The 14,602-nt window shown below is 42.1% G+C and overlaps 1 protein-coding gene across 2 annotated transcripts in view; it reads right to left on the reverse strand.

Moving 5' to 3' along the window:
• trrap (transformation/transcription domain-associated protein) overlaps window positions 1–14,602 on the reverse strand; it is a 174,911-nt gene that overhangs the window by 44,334 nt on the left and 115,975 nt on the right. For both annotated transcript variants that reach the window (XM_068003488.1, XM_068003487.1), the window contains exons 52-57: window positions 13,498–13,617; window positions 10,446–10,733; window positions 7,514–7,651; window positions 6,347–6,459; window positions 4,674–4,809; window positions 603–794 (exon numbers count right to left, since the gene is read on the reverse strand). In XM_068003488.1, coding sequence (XP_067859589.1) covers window positions 603–794; window positions 4,674–4,809; window positions 6,347–6,459; window positions 7,514–7,651; window positions 10,446–10,733; window positions 13,498–13,617 — 987 coding nt within the window. The remainder of the gene's footprint in view (window positions 1–602; window positions 795–4,673; window positions 4,810–6,346; window positions 6,460–7,513; window positions 7,652–10,445; window positions 10,734–13,497; window positions 13,618–14,602) is intronic.

Here is a 14,602-nt window from a genome sequence, read left to right on the forward strand (position 1 = left end):
CCTGACGTTTTCAGTGTTTCCTAGTCCTCAAATCTGTATTAGAGGTAAAGGATGTATGACAATGTCCTATATAAAGCCAATGTTCAATATTCTTCCTTAATTAGGCTGATCCTGTAATTTGGTGCGCAACACCCTTCCCCCAGACCAAAGAAAATTGCCTGCATAGAGATATGCATTATATACCCACTATTCTGTATCAATGTATCAAAAATCAACCACTCCATACAGAGAAAGGATTTTCTTTTCTTTTACATACTAGATATGAGCATTTGCAATACATTCATAGGTAGGAGGGCAGTGACAGCAAGTGACAATCTGACAGTTAACGGTAGATTATGTTCCTATTCCATCTTTCCATAGACAATTAGATCAACCAAATACTATACTCCAATCTGTCAGAGTAGCTATTACTTTCTAATTTTAAGATTGTAATGTTGTACTATAAAACAAGGGGCGTTGAAATGCCACTAATTCCTGGTTTGTTTGAGAATGTTAATTATGATTTTGAAAGGAACAAAAATTTCACATGCAGAGGGGACTTACAATTCTAAGACACTGCGATAAATTCACAGAGCCACGCGTTATCAGCATGGCGCTCTCACCTGAAGCAATGGCGTATGGACATGTGACACGATATGCGGGAGTCGACGCCATTCCCGGATTGCAAGACTGCTGGCCATCTCCACCAAACGCTCGATGAAGTTAAGCTGCTGTTCTTCGGGATGACAAATCGCAAGGTAACCTCGGTACATGTTAACTTTCCATGCCATCTCCTTGGGACAACTCAGCTCCACCTAAGTGACATTCAAGTAGGACACTCACAGTTCGGCACGGCTTTTACTGGCGCACAGGGGCATGTGAAACTTCGAAGAGCACGTGCTACAATGGCATGCTTCAGAATACTGGCCCTGATGTAAACTGCAATCTTACTTGGGAGATGAGAAAAGCTACCTTTGCACAATCTTCCTTGTGTTTTGAACTATATTATGCACCATTCACTGGGCAACAGCCCACATTGTCAAGGAAAATCATAGACCTTGAAGATGCTTTCATGCTACGAAGCCCCACACCTCAGCTGCACATTTGACCCCGCCCTCCTCTTATATACTCTCAAGTTCTTTCACCCTAGAAAGCGGTAACTACGATGTCTAATGTATAATGTACTTTATCAATACCCTTCAAATATTGAGGGGTTTTGATACAGTAAATAGGGAGAAAGTGTTTCTACTGGCAGGAGGGTTGGTAACCAGATTTAAGGTAATTGGCAAAAGAACCAGAGGGGAGATAAGGAGAATTTTTTTAATGCAGCATGTTGTTATGATCTGGAAAGCACTACGTGAAAGGGCGATGGAAGCAGATTCAACAGTAACTATCAAAAGAGAATTGGATATATACTTGAAAAGAAAAAATTTGCAGGGCTATGGGGAAAGAGCAGGGGAGTGGGACTAATTGGATAGCTCTTTCAAAGAGCCGGCACAGGCACGATGGACCGAATGGCCTCCTTCTGTGCTGTATGATTCTATGATAATATATTTATGTGACAGTAAAGCAACGTTAGCTGCCTAGTAGGATCTTCCTTGTTCTTCAAACATGTCATCCTTCATTTACCAAAACATCAATGCCAGATAGACAACAGTGGGGGGGGGGGGGGGGGGGGGGGAAATAGCAGGTGGGGAGTAATCACAGGAAAAAAGATTTCTTTAGTGATGTCAGCTGTGTGATTCTCCCTCTCTAGTTAACACACAAAAGGCTCTGCCAAAAACACCACTTCTTTTTGCACATGAAAATGAATGGGGATGACAACGAATCTCAACAATTAACTCAACAAATGAAAATATGCAAGGGAATGGCTGAGCAAACGGTTAATATGCAATGGGCAACCCTACAAGGTAATTCTTCACAGGCTCCTTCTCCACGTAACGTACTGAAATAAAACATATTGAATTTACTAATTCTCCCCAACTGATATCCGGCACTACCAGGGATAAGGCATTTTTTGCGCATGAAAAACTTTAAATTACACAACTGGAGAGGTTTAAAGGTGTGGGAGCAGAGATTTGTGAATTACTAAATTTAGAATCCACAGAGGAAGCTGCATCATTCCCAGGAGCATTAGACTTCCAGGTTTCAGGCACAAGATGTATAAACTAAGCGATGACAAATGGGCTCACGTGCATGTACAGATGCGATACCTTGAAAGCAAAATAACTCCACTGAAATATTTTAATGTTCGGTTTTCATAAATAGCCCTCTTTACCCACTAGATTGAGACATGTTGTAGCTCCTAATGTGCACAGCTGCCTCAACACAACAGAATACAATGGGGGTGGAAGTTACACTCCAGTTGTATAAAGCACTGGTTAGATCACGTCTGGAGTACTGCGTTCGGTTCTGGGCACTGCACCTCAGGAAAGGTGTACTGACCTTAGAGGGGGTGCAATGCAGATTCACCAGAATACTGGGGCTGAAAGGGTTAAAGTATGCTAGGCTTGTATTCCCTTGAGTATAGAAGATCAAGGGGTGATCTAATTGAGGTGTTTAAGATGATTGAAGGATGTGATAGGGGGGGGGGGGAGAGAGAAAGAGAGAAAAACTATTTTCTCTAGTGGAGGAAGTCCAGAACAAGGGGGAAATAACCTTAAAATTAGAGCTAGGCAGTTCAGGGGTGATTTCAGGAAGCATTTCTTCACACAAAGGGGAGTGGAAATCTGGTTGAAGTCAAAGCAGAGTAATATGGCACAGGTTGTAAAACCACCATTGTACCCAATCCCACTCGCCGAGCTAGGTTAAAATTACCCCCTGATATGTATGGAAAAGCAGAGGGAAAATGCACAGTGATGTGGTACTGAACCATACAAAGCAGGAAGGTACTCAATTCAATCTTTCAATTGTGCTGAGTTTATTAAGCAAAAGAAAGAGGCTTTGGAGCACAGATGGGTGATAGATACATGAACATTTTTTTAGCATGGCTTTGCAAAAAATAAACGATGGAAGCTCCCACTGCAGCAATACAAGCTCTCCTTAAAACCAAATATCAAACCTCCAAAACAGAGCTTGCACAGCATGCTGTTGGGGGCAATGAGGCTCCTAAAAAGCTTTCTGAAAAGGCAACAGCATCCCTTTAAAGAGCAGAACATCTTCGGAGTGATTTTAGCAACACACGAAGTTATTACGCGTCAGTTCTCATCAGTTACAATAAAACAAGCCAGCTGTCGCGGGAAAGGGCTAATGAAATATAAACCCCCAAGAAACCAGAGGATGCAATACCAGAGAGACTGAATAAACAGCAGGCACTGAAGGCTCTTCATGCAAAACTGCTCCTTACCCTTGCTCTGAACTTTTTAAATTAGTCAACATAAAAAAAAATCAGTGCATATTTATGGAGGCCTGTGCCCACTGCTAATAATGTTGTTCCCCTTTTCCTGTTTATCACCTCATTAACAAAGATCAGGGGAGTGGGACTAATTGGATCGCTCGGCACAGGAACAATGGGCCGAACTGCCGCCTTCTGTGCTGTATGACTCTATGCCGTGGCCACCAGGGATCACAAAGTCGGAATTGATCAGGCGTCGCTACTCCTCAACTCAAGGCCCTAATTTCTTTTCTCTTGCAGAAACTGTGCTTTATTTCCCAGATGCTGGCACCTTGTCACTAGTGACAAATTAGCAATGAGCAGATGCTCGTGCAATTATTCAAGAGCTGATCCATAAACACAATAAAGCAAGAATAAATGTAATCAATTGTCAGAGGAGAAACAGGGCGTCTGGGAACACAAACCTCCTTAGGACCGTATATTTCTACGTTAGGGGAGGAAAAAAAAACAGAACCTGACAGAAAGTGACTATTCAGCATTTCGCAGAGGTTGCTGAAGGTAGAACATCTGTGCCCAATGCCACGGTGTGGGACGGAATGGGTACGCGATAATTCCCATCGCGGCCAGCTTTCCGATCCGAATCAAGCCATCACAAGGATGCAGTTGGCAGGGGTCAGATGCTTTCTTCGCGTGGTTTGGAAGGTTAGGTCAGACACCCTACGCCCACTCTCAACCATATTTATTTTCAACCTCAGCTGGGCATCCAACACGTGCAATAACCCACTGCCACGTATGAGGGTCTCCACATGAAGCGGTAGAGAAATCCACACACATACAGTGTCTGTTAGCCCGACACAGAAGTTAGCACTTGCCCTGTAAGCATACACCTTTAAGTTCTGGGAACTTGTGTGCAGGTTGACAACAAATTGGCCTCTTAGCACTGGCTGAGATCTGGGAGAAGCCACATCTTTTCAACCAAGAAAGGTTCCCAAGAGGCACATATAGAACATTTTGAATATTCACATTAAGTAACAACATCATGATAGTGCAAACAATAGGATGTGGAATTCAAAAGTTCGCAGATCTGACAGTTGTGTAATCCCCACCAAAACGCACAAAGTATTATTTAATACTAATATAAAGTAATATTTAATACTAATAGCCAAGCTAACATTACGTAAACAAGCGCTACGTGCACAACTCACTGGCTACAACTGGAGTATAGTCGACAGATGCAAAGCAAGAGGATAATGAAGCTAGATATTCTTATGAGTAAATTATAGTAATTGAGTACATAGCAAAACTTATATAAAATATTTATCGAACATAAACATGTGCATTAACCTCAAGAATTTCTTACCTGTACCAGTGCTTCTTTCATAGCAGCCCAGTTAGAAACTCTCCAAGCACATTCCAATACTAGGTAGGGATTGACATGGCCTTTGGACTGGCCATACTCTGTCAGTGCCTCCCACTGGTTTAGTTCCTTTGAGCAGCTGTTGATTATGGAACAGAATAAAAGCAATAAGCAGGTTAGGGTCAGGAAAAAGCAACATCTTTCATTGTCTCCATAAACAGGCAGCCATCTTCCTCAGTATGCATTGCTGTATTTCTGAACCACAATGAAATCTTTGGTGTATACTGTTACACCATTTTGTAATTCCACATAACCGAACAATAAATGTACAGGTTTCTTAATTTTCCTTTTAAAAACTATTCACTAAAGAGAGGTTCCTGATGCAGCAATCCTAGTTCATTGACGGAAGGAGTTCTCCAAATACGACTGGCCTTGTTCCACAGGACCAGAGTGTGAACTGCAGGTAAAGCATGGAATATTCCACGATAGTCTGACATCCCAGGGTGTAGAGCCCACCATTCCCTGTGCTGGAGACCACTTCTGCTCTTTTAAGGCCCTGAACCAGACTACTGATTTACAGAACGGACAGAATTGCAGAATACGATCCCTAAAACACTTGTAAAAATGAGTGGCCCTGGTCGTCAGGCTCCTACCCCATCCCCAAGCGATAATTCTGACCACAAGCACCGATGACCCACAGGAATATGAAGGAAGGTCTGTTTCAGCTGGGGGATGAGTTTAATTATCACCATTTTTTTTGTGTGTGATTTGATTCATTCAATTCAGCCGAGTATTTCTTATTCAAATGTCTGCCCAATTGAAAAAAGGAAGAAAAATTGCAATGACTGCTAAGGGTCTAGATTCTAGCTTGAACCCCAGAAACCATTGTGCCCGCGTAGAATGGAAACTAGTATTGCTAACAACCTTCACTTCACTATTTTCATTGATGAGGAGAGTTTATCAACAGAATTTCAGCACATGTTTAAAAAAAAAACAAAGTAACAGAGAATTGAAGATCCTTGCGCTGTTAAGTATCCATTAATATATATATTAAAAATTACAATTAAAATGCTAAATTTATAGTATTTCACTTTATACCAAGATGTGGAGATGCCGGTGATGGACTGGGGTGGACAAATGTAAGGAGTCACACAACACCAGGTTATAGTCCAACAGTTTTATTTGAAATCACAAGCTTTCGGTGCTTTGCTCCTTCGTCAGGTGAAGTGAAGAGTTACATAAAGGCACAGCATATACAGCATATATTCTCTGACTGTATATGCTGTGCCTTTATGTAACTCTTCACTTCACCTGACGAAGGAGCAAAGCTCCGAAAGCTTGTGATTTCAAATAAAGCTGTTGGACTATAACCTGGTGTTGTGCGACTCCTTACTTCATACCAAAGCAGTGCTATGCAACACTCACTGTTTAGGTGTCTCACACAATGGGAAACTGTGTAACTTACTAGCTCCTGTGATGCCAGAGAATAATTTGGCTCCCTTCAAGTGTTGGGAGAACCTCACTTTGCAACAGAGAGTATTGCACTAGGTACCCAGACAGAGTATCCGTGAGCCAAGAGAGGAGAGCAGATATTTCAGGGTATGAAAGGCATCTTTAGTTATCCAGTGCTATTGTTTCAAACCTCTCATCAGTTAGGGAGTTGCTGAAGTACCTACCGATTCCAGTGGTCTTCCCACAGCTGATATTCTGGAAATATGGCAGGTGATGCATTATTTCGTTCGTTCTCTTTTCTTGCTTTGTCCATGGCCTTCTCATAGGTTTCTTGCGCCTGTCAAGGAACGAAAATATATTCTTGGTTACACAAGAACCATGGTTACAAGCCAACATTAAAAATGTAGTTAAACAGTAGATGGGATGTCGCTTGGTTTGATTTGGAAGCTGCTTTTCTCCATAGTAGGTATTACATAGAATTTTACAGCACAGAAACAGGTCACTCGGCCCAACAGGTCCATGCCGGTGTTTATGCTCTACATGAGCCTCCTCCCACCCTACTTCATCTCACCCTATTGCCATATCCTTCTATTCCTTTCTCCCTCATGTATTTACTTAGCTTTCCCTTCAATGCCTCTATGCTAAAACATACAGAACACCAAATGTGATGAAAATCATTTGGATACAATCAGTTCAGCTCATGCTCATGTACAGTTACAAAAATAAAGAACACCTGTACACTAGCCCACTTTATTTAATGTAAAAAAAACACAAACTCTCCCTGATCAGAGGGGAGGTTCTCCTCTTGCAGTCTGCTTATGCCTGATCCTCGGGTGTCCATGACCTGATTTTTTTTTTAAGAACGTTTCTCTCCCCTAGCCCACAGAGATCAGAAGAGTTTGCTGAAACCAAGGTACTAGATGTCTTCCTGCACAGCCAGATATTGTGAACGAATTGGGATCCGTGCAAAAGCAACTCTCCATCCTGCATTTAAATCACCTCTCACGTGCCTGTAGATAGCTAACCCAGCACGGGGCTGTCTGGGGAAACTACTACCTCGCAGGCCAGCTTCTGCCCAAATCATGCATTAAAATCACTCATGTCCAAGCCTCTGTAGTGGAAAAATGACTGAAGGATTCCAAACCGTGACACTTGCTTAACACAAAACATATCCGCTGACTGTCAACTTCCACGACGGCCATTTTTACCATGACCAATCCACAAATTTACCACGACAAAATTGCAACCCTAATCGTAATACCTGAACAAAGTCGTTAATATGCATTACGCAGAGTTTAGGAAGAATTCACTGTGAAATGAAAGCAGATGTCTAACTGAAGCATTTATGCAGAGTGAATCCCAAGACTCTTGGAAGTGTATAACAAACATACCTGCTCAAAGAAACCATGTTGCTCGTAGGCTATTGCTGTTGCAGTCTCTGGGAACTTGCATCGTTTTTGCCAAAGACCAGCCCACATATCCTCCTCTTGCAGTAACGAGTACAGCTCAGCCAGTGAATCTAAAATTTCCTGCAAACGTGATTAAAGCTGGTCACTACAGCTCTGTGTCATTATAGCACTGAAGGTTTTTTTTTAAAAAAAGAGTAATATACTTGCATACAACCACACACAGGAACTGAGCTGGTCACATGCAAAATGCTAACACTGGCAAAATACATTTTTAGAATCATACAGTACAGAAGGAGGCCATCAAGCCCATTGTGCCTGTGCCGGCTCTTTGAAAGAGCTATCCAATTAGTCCCACTCCCCTGCTCTTTCCCCATAGCCCTGCAAATGTTCCCACTTCAAGTATTTATCCAATTCCCTTTTGAAAGTTATTACTGAATCTGCTTCCACCACACTTTCAAGCAGTGCATTCTAGATCATAACAACTTGCTGCATAAAAAAAAATTCTCATCTCCCCCATGGTTCTTTTGCCAATTATCTTAAATCTGTGTCCTCTGGTTACCTCCTGTCAGTGGAAACAGTTATCTACTCTATCAAAACCCTTGATAATTTTGAACACCTCTATTAAATCTCCCCTTAGCCTTCTCTGCTCGGAATACAACGCCAGCTTCTCTAATCTCTCCGCATAACTGAAGTCCCTCATCCCTGGTACCATTCTAGTAAATCTTTATTTGACTAATAACCTGGCCAAAAAAAAGCGCTACGTCACAGAATCTCTGCAATTGCTAAAATTAACAGATGAATTTCAAGTCAAGTTATTTTTCTGCCTAGGTAATTTTATGGCTAAGTGCTGCCCACAACTTCATTTGTCTGCCACCGAATCGGGAAACTCCCTGCATTCTGACCCCATTTACAACAAATAGCCAGTGGCTTAAAAACCGCCACTAAGTGAAAATTGAAGGGGTGCGGAGTTCCTCGATGCTGGAATCGTGCTTTATATTTGTTGCCATCCACTTGCCCTGCATCTATTCGGCCTCTGAAAGGTGTTGGTGGGGGGGGGGGAATGGGGAACAGGGAACGTCCCATTTACTGGAGACCTGAAGAAAAGAAACAGCAATGGAACAGAAAAAGACCACTCTGGAAAAGCGATAATGGGGGCAGGAGATAAAGAAACTCAGAATTATACTGGGAAACAGAAAGAGGATGGTAAATGAGGGAGAACACTTTTTGGCCATTAATAGCGAGACAATAACCAAGACAACACAACTGGTATAAATTGGAATATGGAAATGACAGGGCACAATGGAGTTAAATGCACCAGGGCTATTTTTCTTTTCCAGATTACCATAAAAACTCAGTAATATTGTGCATGCTGTACAAAAGAAAAACCAAACGACAGTCTTTCTTCAAGATTCTGTCAAGCAGCGAATAAAGTGCACACTTGGGACTGACACCAACAACAGAAGAACAGAACATGAAACGAGTCATCTGGCAGAACTCAGCAAGAGACTGCAGTGTGTTTTCAGACATGAATATCCCTTAAAAGATACAGGTATCCATTTCATGTTCATAGCCGTAGTTTAAGCAAACTAAGGCAATTTCACTTACATTAAAAAAAAAGCTAATTTTGTGCTCGAGGAAGAGATGTTACTACTGTAGAGTAGGACAGTTGCCTGCTCTTTGCACTCTATCACTGTCAGGTGTAGCATTGATTAATTGCAGGAGGATTTCATCGAATCAGTCCTTGTTGTTTAGGTACCAGGGACAGTCAGTCATTCATACTTAGCTCGTCACCAAACTTGGTCCAGCTGCTGAAGTGCGGCCATGCTGATGGTGCCAGGGACTCCTGATGCCAATCCAGAGGTCACTGTACTCAATGTGCTGTACCACTGGCTGCCCCTCCACATTCACTTCAAAGATCCCATCTATTCCAGTACAAGCACGGTGGGCCAAATGGCCTCCTTCTGTGCTTTAAGATTCTATCCTCTGTCAAAAATGTGCTGCTTTTTACGTTGCAGCTCATTTGCTGGGAAGTCAAACAGGAAATCAGTGATTGGTAGAGTCCCATCTTTCAGACTTGGTCCTGGGATCTTTCCACGGCCATCAACCTGTCTGTCTCTGCTGTACTTTATTTCTTGTTTTTCATGACAGGTTAACTTCAATTCTCAACCCACTTCACCAGTACTAAAGATAGTTATAGAATCATAGAAAGGTTACAGCACGGAAGGAGGCCATTCGGCCCATCGAGCCTGCGCCAGCTCTATGCAAGAGCAATCCAGCTAGTCCCTCTTCCCCACCCTATCCCCGTAGCCCTGCAAATTTTTTCCTTTCAAATACTTATCCAGTTCCCTTTTGAAGGCCATGATTGAATCTGCCTCCACCACCCCCTCGGTCAGTGCATTCCAGATCCTAACCTTATTTGCAGGAATCTGACAACTCCCTGGGAATTCGCACATTAGTGTGTCTCTCAACATTTCCAAGCAAGAAGAAAAAACAACTATTTTTTCTCCTCATTTTGAAAATACAAACATTACTTGAGCTGAAAGCCCGATTTAACAGACACTTTTCTGTACTTAAAACACAATCGGTCCACACATTTAGGACTGCACTCTTGCGCAGCCCCGATTTTCATCGCTCCACCAACGGCAGTCGTGCCTTCAGCTGCCTAGGCTCTAAGCTCTGGAATTCCCTCCCTAAACCCCTCTGGCCTCTCCACCTCTCTCTCCTCCTTTAAGACGCTCCTTAAAACCTACCACATTGACCAAGCTTTTGGTCACCTGTCCTAATATCTCCTTATGTGGCTCGGTGTCAAATTTTGTCTGATAATCGCTCCTGTGAAAGCGCCTCGGGGTGCTTTACTACATTAAAGGCGCGATATGAATGAAAGTTGTCGTCACCGGCAAAAAGAAACACCTACTTGTGGAGGCGGAGTGATGCTGTCCTGCTCGTAGAACTCGGATGTCTGCCGCGGTTTAATCTGAAGGCTCAAGCCCTTTTCAAAAGCCTGGTGTTCCAGCATCAGTGTGGACCGAAACCAGAGGTTGTGCGTCTTGCCCAGATACTTCAGCACGCAGGGTCTGATGGAAATGTGAGGAACGCACTGGGACATCGCTTCGACAAAACAGTTCAGTGCGCTCGGCTGGCAGTCTCTCTGCACCTGGTGACTACCACTGCAGAGGAAAGGGCTTATCTCTCCCGCCAGAGCCTAAGAATCAAGACCATTGCAGTCAGTCTCTGACACTTATTTATATTTCAAAGTATTCTGCTCTGTTTACGAACAAGCCAATCGGGTCATTTAACTGGATAAACAAAAATTGGAAATGAAATCACATCAAATACAATCCAGCAGGTGCTAACTGCTCCAATGGTTAGGAACTTGGATTAAAAATATTGTAGGAATTTTACATTATTCACTGTGATAAATACACACAGTCAAATTTCTACATCGAGAAATATAAGATCCCATTTATACGGCATTGAAAGTGATGCAAATATCATCTTTAGATAGTTCCTGACCAACAACTTCAAGTTACCCTCCCATTTTTTCCCTTTTAGCAAGCACCTTGCTGCAGTTCTTAGACATTGGCTAAAATGTTAGATTACAGTTTTCCTCATTCCTTAAAATAAGTTCAACCTCCAAATACAGTTAAAAAGTGTCTTACACAACATCCCTGGGCCTTTTTTTATATATAAAAGTTGTGCTCAGGACGTAGGTGACATTGTCAAGACCGCGTCTACATCTCATCCCTAGTTGACCTGAGTGGTGATGGGTCTTCAGTAGTGATTGTTTAACTGAGTGGCTTGCTAGGGTATGAAGAGTCAACCACGTAATGGTTGGATAGGGTTAGATGAAGAGGGGAGGGAGGAGGCTCATGTGGAGCATAAACACCAGCATAGACCAGTTGGGCCGAATGGCTTGTTTCTGTGCTGTAAAATTCTATGTAATGTGGGGCTGGAGTTGCATGTAGGCCAGACTGGGTATGGATGGCAGCTTCCTTTCCCTGAAGGATATCAGTCAACTGGTTGGGTCTTTAGAACAATCTGGCAACATTCATGGTTGTTTCTTTATTCTAATTTATTGAATTCAATTTCACAGCTGGTCATGGTGGGATTTGAACTTACAACCTCTGAGTTGATAGTCTAGCACAATAACCATGACACTACTGTGCCCAGCAGGTCTGTGGGATGACCTCTCTATTTTCCAACATCAATCATTTCTCTTTGCTAGCAACATGTGGTCAGAGAACTGCGGAAACACTTTGCACATTCCCACACTTCCAAGGTCATAACAATTTATCATTGAGTGTTACTTTCTTGCATGTGTCTCTCCAACAAACTCCCTCGGTCTTAAAACAGAGAGCAGCCACGGCTTCAAATACAACTTGCTTCAGCAGCAAGTCGCGCTACTGAAAAGTTTTAAGGTCAGTCGTTCTGTATAAACCCCATTTCAAATTCAACATCAGAGAGTGTGAGGAAGAAAAGCTTCTCTTACGTCCTTCAGTTCTGTGGAGAGATGGCCCCCGAGTTCAATGCTAGGGGAATTTTCTAGTGATGCCGGCACTTCAGAAAATGCTATGGGGAATTTTAAAATGCCTTCCAGGCTAACAGCTTTTGTTGAAACAATTCTTTGAAATATATTTTTCACTTGAATTTTTATTTGAAAAATACTATTATGCACCACGGTCAGTTTCAAATATGATTTGGATTTGTACTTTTGAAAACATAACTCGTATTTCATGGCTGGATACAGGACACATCTTCAGTTAATGGACACCTCCAGATATTACACAGAATTACATAGAAATTACAACAGAGAAACAGGCCGTTTGGCCCACCCAGTCCGTGTTGGTGTTTATCCTCCACACGAGCAGTAGTCCTAACCCCATGTTCCTGCCCTGCTCCCATAACCCTTTATTCCCCTTTCCTTCAACCACCTATCTAACCTATTCTTAAATGTTGACATGGTGTCTGCATCAATCACTATCTCCATAAGTGCACTCCACAGCCTCACAACCTTCTGTGTAAATATGTTTCCATTCTAAATCTCTTACATTTAACCTTATGTCTATGACTCCTTGTTCTAGACCCCTCAACAACTGGAAACAGTCTGTTTATATCTACTCTGTCAGCCTTGGTTCAGTGGTAGCCCTCTCGCCTCGAAGTCAGAAAGTTTTGGGTTCAAGTCCCACTCTAGGATCATGAGCACATAATCTAGGCTGATACTTCAGTGCAGTACTGAGGGAGTGCTGCACTGTCGGAGCTGCCGTCTTTTGGATGAGACGTTAAACCGAGGCCCGTCTGCCCGCTCAGGAGGATGTAAAAGATCCCATGGTACTATTGCGAAGAAGAGCAGGGGAGTTCGCCTGGTGATCTGGCCCATATTTATCCCTCAACCAACATCACTAATAAGCATTTCATCTGGCCATTTATCTGATTGCTGTTTGTGGAACTTTGCTGTTTGTGGAACTTTGCTGTGCGCAAATTGACTACACTTCAAAACTACTTCACTGGCTGTAAAGCGCTTTGAGACGTCCTGAGATTGTGAAAGGTGCAAGTTCTTTCTCTTTCTATACTCTGTCCCATCCAATCACAATTTTAAATATGCCTATCAAATCACCCCTGAATCTCCTCTGTTCTAATGAAACCAGCCCCTATTTTTCAAGTGAATATGCTGGTCATCATTTTTCTACTCACTTCCCCCCACCCCCACACACACATTTTGATTCTACCAATAGTTACACAAACGCAGGGCTATTTTACATGTATTAAGAAAAAGCAGCGGTACATTTACAGCTGGCTTGTGAGCAGATCAACCAGAATATACTCTTTAAAAACTTACTTATGTAATAAGTTTATATTTATAAAAACAGTGCCTCCCTAAAATATGGATAAATTATATTCATCTGATGACCATAAAAAATTAAATGGAAAAGGTTCGGGACCAAGAGTTTACATGTCTGAACACTCACATGCTGCTGCCTGTCAGAAAGTATCTTCCAGAGCCTGGGAAAGAGTTGGATCCAGGTTTTCTCCGCCAGCGCGGTGCTAATATGACACAATTGAACATATGCACTCAGCAGTGCCCCAGTCTATCAAAGGGGAGAGAAAAGAAAAAAGGTGAAGAATTCTGAGAAAAAAAATTCTCCCCCCACCCAAAAATCCTCCGTTAAATTATTAGTAACAATCGTAGATACTTCTGAATATTAGCAAAAACCAGTAAAGATTTTATTTTTCACCACTGGTGTCAAGTCATGCTCAATAATAAAAAAAAAGGTCATAGCTTTAAAAATTACATTCGATCTGCCTCACAAATTAAAGATCGAGGCGATAAGCCAGGGATATATCCTATTGTCTCCTTGACTGTCTCTCTGCATTTTAACCTCCCCTTTAACACAGATAAATGCAGACAGCTTTAATGATGGTACCCTGTCCTTCAGCAGCACAAATCATAGTTACACTCATTTTCATCGTATTGTCAGGGGAAAAAAATTTACTTCTGATTTCTATGATGGATTTTTACCATCAGGGTAATAGATGGTACAGTACTGCTGGGGTAATAAAACATTTTCCAATGTTTGCAGCCAGTGTCAGCAGCGAGCAAATAACATGCAACGTAAAACCCCCTCTGCTCTGACCCAACAAACTTTTGGGCATGTCGAATTATGCTGCTCCTGTATATCTTTTACTGGTCAAAGAGCTGCAGCAACCTAAATAATTCTGAAGCAGGTCTTCTGAATGACATCCTAGTCCTGGCCCATCAGCGAAGCACTTTATAAATTAAATGCTGCTCTTCAACTTCTCCACAAAAGGTATTTTTTTTGATTCAATGCTTTTTAACCAAAATACGTTTAAGAAAGTGCAACAAAACCGGTCGTGTAAATAAACTCTTAACATTGATTAACCCGTCAACCTTGTCCAGGCAAAATGACACAATAAGGACTATGTAATAGAGTGAGACTGCTTCAGCATAAGCCACTAATGCATCATTCATTACCATTAATAGCATTTATTTGCATAATCAGGCCATCTGCACCAATTTAATTAAGTGCTCCTCTCAAATATCACTGTGTACGC

Source organism: Heptranchias perlo, chromosome 22 (assembly GCF_035084215.1).
Source record: "Heptranchias perlo isolate sHepPer1 chromosome 22, sHepPer1.hap1, whole genome shotgun sequence".
NCBI lineage: Eukaryota > Metazoa > Chordata > Chondrichthyes > Hexanchiformes > Hexanchidae > Heptranchias > Heptranchias perlo.